Source organism: Diabrotica undecimpunctata, chromosome 5, assembly GCF_040954645.1.
Source record: "Diabrotica undecimpunctata isolate CICGRU chromosome 5, icDiaUnde3, whole genome shotgun sequence".
Classification (NCBI taxonomy): domain Eukaryota; kingdom Metazoa; phylum Arthropoda; class Insecta; order Coleoptera; family Chrysomelidae; genus Diabrotica; species Diabrotica undecimpunctata.
This window is the reverse complement of record NC_092807.1, coordinates 130,898,292-130,912,126: the sequence shown is the minus strand read 5'-3', so window position 1 is coordinate 130,912,126 and position 13,835 is coordinate 130,898,292. Positions and strand designations below refer to the sequence as shown.

Here is a 13,835-nt window from a genome sequence, read left to right as displayed (position 1 = left end):
AATAGTAGTATATTTTCTGTGTGAAAGTATGAACTGCTATATAAGCATTGTAATAGCGAAATTTTCTGATATGTTTTTATTTTTAGTAAATAATGTGTTACCTTGTTTAAATATTATAAACAAAATTATATAAAATTTTCAAAAATGATATAAATGAGTTGAAAACAAAGATGGGACATAAAACAAGATGTCCTTATTCATAGAATAATATTCAAGATATATTTTTTTGGAAAAAGTTCCACTGTGTTTTTCCAAACATAAGCTGTTTCACCACACTCGACATTTTTATATGTTAAGGCCCAACTATTTTTTATGTAAGACGATGGATTGGGCATACGAAACTATGCTTGTAACGTATCATAAAACAAAGGATTGGTCCGCGGGTGGAAGATCTCTTTCGAGAGGATACTGCTAGAGAAAGGTTCGTTGCTATTGCTGTAATGATGATAGCCAATGTGTATAGACATGCATACTAAGTTTACATACAAATTTTACCAATACATATAATTGTTATATAAAAAATGGTAAACCAATTTACATGGGCAAAAGGAAATTGAGAGGAAAGTGAGCATTGACGAAATTTAAAATATGTTTAAGAACAATCGAGCAGACTCCACTTAAGCCGAATCTCCAATACAGAAAAATCTTAATTTTAAAATATTTTTTTTAATTTCAAAAGAGTGGATATTACATGATTTTGCGAAGCACAAGTTATTTTGTTATGGGTGCCTTGGTTCTTGCTGAAGAAGGACCTACTACTCCTTTTATGCTACCAGAAACATCCTGGGGCAGCGTTGGAAGTCCTGCTGAATCTTGCACTTCATATCTTTATAGGGCGAAGCCACATCTGTGATGCACAGATTAATACATAGTTAGCAACACATAAGGCAGGCCCATAAACTGACAATAGGAAGCTAACCGAGGAGCTAAAAGCAGATATCGGAATAGGGCAATTCATCAGCAGCAGCAGACAGTAAATTCAAAATTAATCCAGGTATGGAAGACTGAAGGAAGGTGTACCCTATAACCAGAAACTACCTAGTACACTGGTGGCACAGAAACATCTGAAGGTGTAGGAGCTGGTATAGTGGGGACAAAGCAAAGGATACATTTCCTGGTAAATCTATCCTAAGATGTTACAATCTTCTAGGTGGAAATAACGACAATCCACCATTGCGTTTAAGAAATAGCCAGTCAGCGCTTAAGGCACTCAATTCTGTAGAGGTCATTTCTAAGCTAGTATGAGATTGTGTGGGTGCCCTAAATAAACTAGCAGACCGTAGAAAGGTTACGGTTGCAATGAAAAATCAGATGAAATGGCCAAACACGGCTGATTAATACCATTTATATGACCGAAACCCTTCTGCGGCGTTACAAGGGCAGTAACCAGAACAGCTACAAGAAAACGGGTAGCACACAAACCACTGGAGTGGTGGAGGAGCTCACCAGAATGAAACAGTTCATTATAGAACATTCCCCAAAATTTACAGCAGACCTAATAGGAAAAGTCATGAAAACAGTCAAAGCCAGTAGGTCTGTTAACAGGGCAGTGTAAGCTGAGTAGACAGTTGAAGCTGATGGGATTGGCAGATGATAATCTATGTAAATTCCGTCACCTAGTTGGAGAAACTGCAGAGCACATTTTGTGTAATCTAGGATAAGTGGACTAAAATAGATCTGAAAAGGTCGCAGTGGAATAGGCCAAGCCGCCTCATTAAATCTATTTATCTAAAGTCATAAATACTTCGACTAGCTTTAGAACGTGCTAAACGTTCTAAAAGGACAAATCTACAACTAAGGAAATATATTTTTTTGATAATTATATCTTACATTGGTCTGTAAGAACATCGAAACATACATCCATCAAGTGTCGTATAAAATTCGATGATGCTAAACACCGAAAAATAAAGTGTGATGAAACAGAGCGTGTCTTATATATATATATATTTACATAAAATAGGGCAAATCGTTTAAAAAGTATTGTTTGATTTGATTTATTTTATATAACAATAGGATATTCGAACCTACTAGTATTCAGTACGTACCAATTCACGAACAACCAATTCAGGACCAAGATCTAGAAACTCTGAAAATAATATACCAGTAGAATTAATCAGCAATTAAACTACTAGAGGGTTTGTAATTACACAAGAAAAGAAAAGTTGGTCGGGGAATCAAATGGAAAGAGTAAATAAAAACTATTACATTCAGAACAACACATGATACAAAAAAATAGTAACAGACATGACTACTTAATAATTGACAAGAAAAGTAAAAACTAAAGTCACAATTGAATGAACGGAATAGAAAAAGATTTAAATCCTCTGTCTCAATCATTAAACTTCTTATGGTGCCCTATCCAATTAGTGGATGTTGGCGACAATTCTGGCATACTCCTCTCGGTCTTGTGTGGCTCTAAAGAATGCATGGGCATCGAGGTTTGTCCAATCCCTTATGTTTTTAAGCCATGAGTATTTCTTTCTTCCGATGCCCCGTTTTCCTTTTATCTTCCCTTTCATAATAAGCTTTAAGAACTGGTACTTGAAATTTCGAAATATGACCCAGATAAGCAGTTTTTATTCTTTTTATTATTGCCAGCAATTCTCGTTCTCTGCACATTCGATTTAATACTTCGACATTTGTTGTGTGATCTGTCCAGGGAATTTTAAGTAGTCTTCTAAATACCCACATTTCAAAGGCCTCCAATTATTAAACACCAGAGTTAAAAACTGGAATAAACTTACTTAGGCATACAAATGTAGAAAAAAAAAACAGTAAAATATTAACTACAAGTGGTAGAAGAGCGGATTTGTACATTATGTAATAAGAAAAAATAAAAAATCTAGAAAGACCAAGGAAAAAGCGAAGACTAGTTAGTCCAAAGCACTGATAAAGAAAGAGTGGATCTGAAAAATATCAGACGCTATTAGATAAAAGAATATAAAATACCAGGAAAAAAAAACAATTTCATTATACGCCCTAGTACTGGCCTATAGTTTAAAAATGAATGTAATATTCCGATAAATCAACTAATGACTACCAAGTGCTACAATGGTATAAATACATATTATTTATACATAATAGAGTTACCTTCAGTTATTTAACAATTTGATGCAATAACTACTATCGTAATAATATAAATTTTATCACATGCCAGCTTTAACGAGATGTGCCAATCAAATAAGAAGGTAATGGATATAGAACTGTCAACGACATACTGCTTTGTCAAAAAAAACATTATTACAATCAGTAAAACAGTAGATATTCATCATGCTAGTCGAGTGTCCGAACATAATGATCACAATACATTTTACGATCCATCGAGCGGGGTACAGTGACCCTTTCAATTTGTCCCGAAATAATTAACTGCATAATCCCTTTAAACGCGCTCGAATATTACTGTTTATTTTGCAATTCTATACGCTCTGTTCTGACCAATGGAACCGAAATACCCTCAGTTTGACGATAGAGGATACGAGGTGAGCCAATATTTGACGTAATAAAATAAAATCCTCTGGGATAATGTGGATTATCCAAAAGAGTTTTGAATTATTTTCTGTTTTTGTTTCGCTTCATTATGAACCAGTAAAGCTCTTTAAACTATATGTATATATATATATATATATATATAAAATATATATAAACTATATATATATATATATATATATATATATATATATATATATATATATATATATATATATATATAATTTGGTAAAGCTTTCCGCGGTTAGTACACTTATTAAATTCGTAATTAATATCGTAAAACTAAGATCAACATTATTATAAAAATTAATAATAAACTCATCAGGCTTCTGGGTTGAACCGTGTCGATTTTGACTGCGCCGAGCTTTCCTCTCATGACCTTCTCTCTGACGTCTTCTTCGGGGCTTCCGGGGTCTCAGTCTTCTAAGGCCACAGACGCTACTGCACGTGCACTGTTCACCAGTCACAGTAGTGCAGTTGTCCTGTCTCGGATTACGCGTGCATATTGAGGATTGGATGAACGAGCATGAGCGGGGGATAAGACGGAGGCTGTAGTACTCAGAGGCTACAGAAAGAGAGATATGGTTGAATTTGAGTGCGCGAGAACGAGAGTGACGCCCAAAAAGTACGTCAAGTATCTGGGAGTTACTGTCCACCAAGTTGGGAGTTAAAGGGAACATTTAAGGGGGTGACCCGCAGAGTTATTCAGAGAATGGCTGCGCTGGCTGGTGAGGATAATGCCTAATAGCGGTGAACCCAAATCCGAAAGGAGAAGGACGCTTTACGGTGTTGTGCAGTCTGTCGTCCTCTACGCGGCCCGAATCTGGAGTGGGGCGGTAGAAATACCAACTTACAAGAGGCTCATGGTACGCGTGGACAGAACTAGTCTGCTGCGGGTAGCATGTGCGTACAGGACTTTGTCTGCTGCCGCTCTTTGGGTGATCACCGGCTGTGTTCCTTACATGTGCTGGCAGGTGAAAGGGTCAGGATTCATAGTCTTAGGGGGCGGAATATTGGAGAGCGAGAGATGAATGAGATAGACTGGCCGAGATATTAGTTTCAATTGGTCAGTGACAGCAAGAATGGGAGGCAACTCGTGATGTGGCGAAGTGGACGAAGTCACTAATCCCGAACCTTCGCAGCTGGGTGGACTTTGGGCATAGGCAGCTGGATTATTATCTGACGCAAATGCTCACCGGCCATGGCTGCTTCCGCAGCTACCTTCTCAGGTTTAGGAGGGCTCAGTCCGATCAGTGCCTTTACTGTGGTCTCTTGGATACTGTGACACACACGATGTTGGAGTGTGAGCGTTGGGCGGATGAAAGAGAGAAGTCTGAAAGAGAGTGTAATTGCAGAATGTTTGATTCCGTGAGAGAGAAAGGGTGGAGAAAATGATGAAGGATGAGTGGTGGTGGACACGGATCCACAAATTTATCCGAGTGCTGTTTTCTTCAAAAGAACGAGAGGAGAGGGAACTCCCAGCAGAATTTGAAAACAAGCGAGTAGCACCTCGGTGGGGTTCGGACTGTCGAAGGCCGAAATAGGAGTGAATGAGAGACCGATGGCGCGAGAAAGATGGTAGCCTCGCTAAGGCAGGGCGTTGAAAGTTATTGGTGGTTCGTGTGGTTTCCCCGATGAATGTGTGGGAGAAAGAATGGGAATCGGCTAATAGCCGTACATCAGGAGAGATGTTTGCCTTAACTAGCCCTTCCATCCTGATGTCTGGTGGGATAGAGGAGAGGTTTTTAGTTGGACGCCGACCATCTCGGTGTGGTGACGGAACGAATTGTCAAAGGTCTAAATCCCTCGGGCATCTCGTCCTCACAGCTTCGTTAGGGTATTAGGAACCCAACACTACCTGTGTGAGTCACACGTGCCAGTATGCAGATTTTCCTTCTTTTCTTTAAAGGTTTAAAACTTTGGTATATAACCTAGTACTATGCTAACCCTAAATATTTTTGTTAGGATGTGCAATAAAATGTCCAATCCTTTTTGTAGTAGTGCAGGAAATATTTCGTCTTCCCCTGGAGATTTAAATGGAATAAGCTTGTTTATGGCTAAGTTTACATTCTGCGGCTTGATATTTATTGCATAGAATTCTCAGTCTTCTTTTCTAAGGCGTTTGGGTCGTACTGGGTTTCCAGCCTGACTCTGTACATTAATACTTATTGATCCTGGGAAGTAGTTTTGTAATAAGATCTGTAGCGTTTCCTTTTTAGGTAAAAGGTAAAGATGCCATCAGGTCTTTCACTTTTATCAGTGGTTTATGGCACTACGTTGGGGATTATTAGCAAGATCCCAAAAACTGTGCTATCAAGCGCACTATAGTCAATTACAAAAACTCTCGAGTTACTATAAACTTAGAAAACATAAGAATAAGAAGAATTTTGATTAGAATTAACACTGAAAGATAATAAAATAACTATGTATTACGATAATTTTGCAAAGGAGTTAAAAAAATAACCAACTTTAATTATAAAATGTATTATGGTTGGGATCGACAATGTCCATTGTTATTTCTCATTATCCACTAGTTCATCTTTTCATTGAAAACGTTGAAAATTGAAAACAATCAATTTATTGTATGTTAAAGTTAATAAAATATTAACTTAAAGTTTTCAGCAAACATTAGGTACACTTTTTTGTTTGATTCTAATATAAAAAGATATTTCTTCTCATTTTTATCTTGTCATACATGTTTTGCATTCAAAATTAAGCTGTATTTAAATAAACTTATTTTATTTTTTGTTACAGGGTCGATGTAATAGGGAAAAACCTCCCTGCAAATATTTCCATCCTCCACAGCATCTTAAGGATCAACTATTAATAAACGGAAGAAACCACTTAGCCCTTAAAAACGCTCTAATGCAACAAATGGGTCTGACACCTGGTCAAGCTTTAGTTCCTGGTCAAGTTCAAGCAGTTGTGAGTACAAACGCTTTTATATGTTGCTTACTTTATTTAACCTAATATTTGTGTTTGATTAATAATATTTAAAAATGAGAAAATATCTGATGTGGCATTTAGGTAACAGAGCTTCAAAGTTATTTTCGAATACAACACTGTTCTATCGGTGAATATTAAGTAATACTAGAAATTTTGATAAAGTTAGTTAAATATTTATGGCTTCAGTTTTACAAACTGTCCAAGGCAAAACCTATATGACCATACTATACCTCTAGTATAATAATTATAGTCGTCACTCAAGAACAATGAAATGTGTTAAAATAAAGCCCTTCGTTAGAGAAACAATTTGAGCTTATGTTCAAATTAAGTAACCTTAAAATAAATTAATAACCAGCATATCACCTGTAAAGAATGCCTGAAAATAGATGACCAAAAAAGATAGAAAAAAAAATGAAAGAAAACCATGTAAGCCAAGACGGTCCTGGAGAGATGTCGAAGATGCAATGATCACCAGATGTTTAAAAACCGAAGATTGCTTCGACAGAAAACGCTGTAGAAGACTCATCATTAACAAGTACTTTTTATGAAAATGGCCTTAAGTCCAAAATGTGTTTCTATCAATGCGAATCGTTGTACTATAGCATGTATTATGAAGCAAACAGTAGACAAGAACCATGTATAAACCAAAAAAGTTTATTAACTTACTTACGGAAGAAAAATAAACAAAAGAGAGAAAAACAAGCAACAAACAACAACATATTTTAATTAGAGAACATTTCAGAACAATTTGCTGAACATTATATATGGCTTTCAGGAACAAACTATAATTTGTCAGCTAATGGTTTTTATGTAAAAAGGGCATGTTCCAAACCAAGCTTGCTTTCTGTTTACAAATTTATTTGGTAAAGTATTAAGGTCATTTCAACCGCCTCCATGGAGTTGTTACCTGACCTCTCTCCATTACATATATTGATGGAGAAGACGAAGGTAGGAGAATAAAGGAGGAGGATAAAACGCTAGGAAGCAGGGCGAAAGAAAACCGAGATCATCCATTGTTGGAAATGATACCAGATGCAATGCAACCTAAATATAATTTCGAAAAGCCGTGTACCGTCGTCTTTTCAGGATGTGACGAAAGGAAGTCAAATAAAACGGATATCATAATGGCAGATCGATGCTAATATACAGATGGCTGTAAAACCGATGGTGGAGTTGGAACTGGAGTAGACTTTCGAACAGAAATTTATACTATAGAGATGTGCCTATATGAACTCAACAGGTACAGATCTATAAAAATTATATTGGAGAGCCAGGTGGCATAAACGCTGTAGTCGAATAGAAGAATTGACTCCAAGTTCGTTTGGAACTGTCTTCAGAATCTGATTCGGAACGGAAAAGTTACAAAGTAAGTTTACTCTGCGTGCTTGGGTATACTGGTATTGATAGAAACGAAAAAGCGGACCTACTTGCCAGAGAAGGAATAAAAAAAAACATTTATAGGCCCAGGAGCTTTCGTTGACATTGCAAAAAGCACAGACAAAATAATGATATCGGACTGGGTGGAACGGATTAAATGTAGCCACTCGTATATGAGTGATTACGTTTAATGAGTGTTAATCATTCGGAGGCTTTTATACATGAACCTTCAAAGAAGGATTTCAAATATCTACTAGGTATTAATAGGAATTATCTGCGAATTATCGTAGGTCCCCTAATAGGACACCGTCGTCTCAAGAGGCACATGATTAAAATCGAACTGACAGAAGGTGCGGATTGCAGATTTTGTCAGACTGAAGATGAGACAGCAAAACGCTCTCTGTACGACTGCACAGGATTAAATGGGATGAGGCTCCATACATTTAAGTATTATTAACTCAATAGCAATATATCTCTTAGTGAAAGGATGGTTAAGCGCGCACTCATATTGAACCTAACCTAAAGGTGGGTACACATATGCGAGCCGAACGGTATACGTACAGTACGCGTACAGATCCTTGAAAAATATTCTACATCGTACTAATCGCATACTTATCTCGATCCATGGAAAGCGACAAACCAACAACGAACACACATGTGTGAAATGATTCATTTTATTTATAATTTGGGTACTGATTTATGTTCCTGTTTTTGCTTGTTTAACAAAAATAAAATTATGTACAGTAATCATCGACGTATAAATAAAGATTTTATCTTTATTTATACGTCCATGACAATAATCAGTTTACTGTTTTCTCACGTCTCTCTAGGAAGGAACACGTCATTCACACAATGTCGATCTGATGACACAATAAAAATGTTCGCTGCGTCTAGTAAGCGCCGTCCAAACTGAAAGCCGAGCTTCCTTTGAAGTCGTGAAATAAACCGCAACAATTTGGTTCGCGACGAGTCACGATGAAACAGTACGCAAGCGGTTTTTTCTGCCGTACACATTAACGAATATAGCGTTCACAAACGGTTCGCGAACAGTTCTGCTCGCAAATGTGTACCCGCCTTAAGGTCAATTCAGACTTGGCGATTCAGTAGACGCTATTCAGTCGAGTGAATCTTTTGTTGTCACATGTCAAGTAAAGTTAAGTTTTTTAAAACAAGGCGAGTAAAGTAATCATTTACACGTGATCGTTGTTCAGTAAAATCATTTTCTGCTAAGTACATGAGGGGAATACTACATAAAAAAGCGTAAAAATAGAATTGAAGAACTGTTTTATCGTGTGACCAGCAATAATGCCTGGAGTCTCTCAATTTGTTATAGTATTGGTTGATAAAGACCAAAAAGAATTGTACTTTGAGATCATGCCAAAAAAATACGCTTTCGGAACATCGAATAACCATTTTAATAAATGGCTGAATAAAGTCAAAGTCGTTATTCAGAAGATGGATACGCTATCGAATGATATATTCTAATACCGCCAATACAAGACAACATGTATTATTGTATTCGACTATACCTAATCAAAATGATCTCTGTACATAGGTTTTCACAGCTATTTGTTTAAAATTATAGTAGTGGAGAGGTAGTTGACCTGGAAAATAGAATAGAGTTACATGTATTTTTCTCTTATTCTTCTTCTCCTATTCTTCACTTCACTTCATTCCCTGAGGTATTTATCTATCATATCATTTGCTATGTACGTTTTACATTATATAGCATCTCAATATTCTCTTTGATCAACCGTGCTCTGGTTTTCTTGGTGCTCATACCACTGCGTGGCTCTGTTTTCCAATTTTTTTGTAATTTAGCTTTCTACTTTGATTCTGTTCCATATTTCCTCTGTTCTTATTCTATCCTCTCTGGTGATTTGCAGACATCTTCTCATACAGTCCAAATCAACTGTTTTTATTTTACTTCTTATTGTTGTTGTCATTGGACGTACTATGGCTCCATATAGGTAATGCTATGTTCTGACATATCCTTTTTTCTTTGGTTTTTTTGGTTAGAGTGTTCTATATAGCTCCATGAAGTGTTTTCGTAGCTTGTTTTCCTTGTGCTATTACAAGTATCATCCCGGCTGATCATTGCCATTAAACACTTAAAAATCTTATAACTCTTAATAGTCTCTTCTTCTAAACTTAAGATCAAATGTGCATCTTTGGATCCAATATATAAGTATTCGGTCTTACACATATTTATCTTGAATCCCCATAGCTTATATTCTTCCTTTAATTTTCTTATCAGATATTCCATGTCCTCCCTCTCTTTTGCGAAGATGACTTGGTCATCTGCGAAAAGTAGTAAATGTAATATATTCTCTTATACTGATAAGCCCATTGTTCCGCATTTTCTATACCATCTTTTCAAAACCTAATCTGTGGAGATGTTAAAAAGTGTCGGTGATAGACCACATCCTTGTTTAGGGACTTTTGTTGCTGTGACTATTTTTGTTTTTTCCTTCCCTAACTTTATTTGCACCTGTTTCTTTATACTATCTTTGTGCTATATTAATTAATTTTTCTCTAACTTTTATTCTTCTCATTGCTGCCCATAGTTGCTTTCTGGGTACGCTATCAGATGCTTTCTCCAAGTCGATAAAGGTCATATGGGTTTCAATATTTTTCTCGTTGTTCTTTTCTATCACTTGTCTCATGATATTATCTAGACATGATCTGGCTTTTCGTAATGCTTGTTATTTTGTTGTGTCGTTCTATTTTTTCTTTTATAACTGTGGAAACCGTTCTTGCCTTTGAAGACATTAAACTGATTCCTCTGTAGTTATTTGTTGACCTTTTGTCACCTTTTAAGAAAATGAAAGATAAGTGTATAATAGACTTCACTCATCTAGAATCTCGCCTCCTGCTTCGATTTGATTGAACCACACTCATATAAAGGATACGATCCTTCCTACTCCATATTTCAGTAGTTCCATTATTTTCCCTGGTCCTGGTGCTTTGTTGTTTTTGGTTTTCTGTAATGTTTTAGTTATATCTTCATTTGTAATTTCCTCACGTTATTATTGTCAAAGGGTCTGGTGAGACAAACTTCGGCCTATTCTTCAGCAATAATTTTGTGTAATGCTTTGTCCACTTTTTTTTACATTTTTACTTCGTTTATTACTATAGTTTTATTTCCAGTCAGCTCGATTAAACTGAAGTGAACTGTTGTGAACTATACGCTCCTTGCTACTCCATATTTCAGTAGTTCCATTATTTTCCCTGGTCCTGGTGCTTTGTTGTTTTTGGTTTTCTTTAATGTTTTAGTTATATCTTCCTTTGTAATTTCCTCACGTTATTATTGTCAAAGATTCTTGTGAGACATACTTCGGTCTATTCTTCAGCAATAATTTTGTGTAATGCTTTGTCCACTTTTTTTTACATTTTTACTTCGTTTATTACTATAGTCTTATTTCCAGTCAGCTCGATTAAACTGATGTGAACTGTTGTGAACTGACCTCTACATACACTTGTGAGTTCTGTCAAAATTTGAATTTTTTGTGTAATATGTTATTAAATTTATGTATCACGTATCGAAAAACGTTTTTAGAAAAAGTTTACTTTCAAATTCTTAACTGATTATTATAACCGATTATTATAATATATAGCATCTAAAATAAATCGAAATTACTGGCATTAGTAAACAACAACTTATTTTATAAATAAATTTGTAGTAAATTAACAGATAGTATTTTAATAAAACTTAGTTATTTCATTGATTGAGTATGCTACATTTTTTTCTCACAACCTGGAGCCCATAATATGTCAACTTAAATGACATATTTCTTGTACAATCTATTAATGGCGTGACAATCAGATCGGCCTCTAAACATTAGATATTTAATCATGATTTTTCGGTAAAATAACCCTATGTAGGACAAATACTTCTTTTTATAAAAACGACCCAAACTTTGCCTTTTAAAAGCGTTTTTTCCGTGATAAAAGAATTCAATCGATACTCTCTTTGTTTCTCGATCAGATAATTTTCTCATTTTTTAAAGGAAATGCACGTAAGCACGGTCGTTATGTAGTTTGTTGTATTAATGCGAACATTTTTAGTTACTTTAACTCATGCTGCATGACAGGTTGCCGGCCTTGTTTACATTTTGTTTTTATTTAATTTTTTTGGTGTCGGTACTAATTTTTTGGTTTTGTTATTTGAGGTGGATGCGCCAATAGACTGCCTTCCCTTGACCTACTTCCCCCACTTGTCTATGACACTCGAAGAGCAGTATGCACTCATGGTAAAAATAACCCCTTAAATCCTCGCTTTGCTGCTTTTTTGCTTTAATATAAATATATTTTAAGTAATATCATTGATACTAAAATTAGGAATACAATATTTAAGATGTCAGCTAGAACTAAAAATATTAAGTCTTAACAATTTTAAAATGAGAAGTGTATTGTTTAAATATGATTATAAAATTAGGCCTATTTTAAATTGTAAATTTTATTGTCGGTCAGATAGCCAAGCGGGCTAGGCGGCCGATTCTCATTCGCTTCACTGTCGAGTGGTTCAGTGGATGTGGGTTCGAACCCCAGCTCGGTGTACAGAAAAATTAAAAAAAAAGCCTAACGCAGCAGTTTAAAATTCTAGATCAATCTGCGGCTTAGACTAGAATATGCTGGTGTCTGATCGGCCTATGGTGGAGCAGTACGGCAAGAGATAAGGGCTTGCGGCTCGGTGATACTCCTCCATAGATCTCTACCGGAAGGGCGTGACGCCTAAATACCGGTGTATATATATAATTGTATTGGCGAACGAATTACATTTACTTCACTGTGAACGATTTAGTGGTCGATGGTTCAGACTTTGACCAGAAAACCAAAAGGCTAAAGTAGTAGTTTAAAATTCTAATGGATCTGCTACTTGGACTAGAATACGCTGGTGTATCGGATCGACCTGTGGATGAGCAGTACTGCAAGATTTGGGACTTGCGGCTCGGAGTAACTCACTCCTTCGATCTTTATGCGACGCGCATGTACACTTAAAAAAAGCCGGAATATAAATATTAGAGACATATGTTAAGAAATATATTAAGAAACGTACTCAGCAATAATGTTATAACCTATAAATGGTACAGAAAGTATTTCAGTACACTGTGACTATATAATATTTATATAAAATCACTAAGGAGAAATTCTCAGTGGTTGTCTGTATACCATAATATAAAAATAAAAAAGAATTGTAAAACTTCTCTTTTTATAATGCTTATATAGACATGTAAAAAATATACAAACGGGTTAGTTAAGTCAAAACTATTTCAGGTGTAGCAGACTACCAAAAGTGAATGCTACAAAAGCCAATGATCCCGTTTTATTTAATGTAAATGGATTAATAAAAAAAATGTGGTGAACATTTACTTGCTTGTAACGTGCGTGTAACCACATATCGTCGTTTGCATGCAAATAGTGGCATAGCTCAAAAATTGACAAAATTGACTTTATTGCAACCATGAACGGCACAGTTTTGCAAATTGCCCATAGAAAGCAGCTGTGTTATTTTGACGTATTATCAATTAAGATAAATTTGTGCGTGCAATACTGACATTTTTTAGTTGAGGAGGACGTCGACCGTATCGATACCAACTTTCCCTGCAACATCGGCAATTTTGAGTTGAGTCGCTGTAGTAGAAAATTGTAGATCTTTTATAACCGTGTATGTGAGAAACAAAAAATACCAGTCCTGTCTTTCCCAAAATCAATTTTAAAAAAGGACATGTTGATATACTATATAGTGGCACAATTGAAAATAAGCTTATTGCAAGCATGAACGGCACAATACTAGTTTTTCAAATTACCTATAGAAAGCAGCTGTGTTATTGTGACGTATTATCGATTTAGATAAATTTGTGCGTGCAATACTGGCATTTTTTAGTTGTGCGGAGAACGTCGACCGTATCGATACCAACTTTACGTGCAACATCGGCAGTTTTGAGTTGAGTCGCTGTAGTAGAAAATATGTAAGAAACGAAAAATGCCAGTCCTGTCTTTCCCAAAATCAATTTTGAAAAAGG

The 13,835-nt window shown here is 35.8% G+C and overlaps 1 protein-coding gene across 1 annotated transcript in view; it reads left to right on the top strand.

The window, feature by feature from the left end:
• Positions 1 to 13,835, top strand: part of LOC140441799 (uncharacterized) — a 591,049-nt gene that overhangs the window by 470,039 nt on the left and 107,175 nt on the right. Inside the window, exons 2-3 of the mRNA XM_072532720.1 lie at positions 6,241 to 6,411; positions 11,982 to 12,062. Coding sequence (XP_072388821.1) covers positions 6,241 to 6,411; positions 11,982 to 12,062 — 252 coding nt within the window. The remainder of the gene's footprint in view (positions 1 to 6,240; positions 6,412 to 11,981; positions 12,063 to 13,835) is intronic.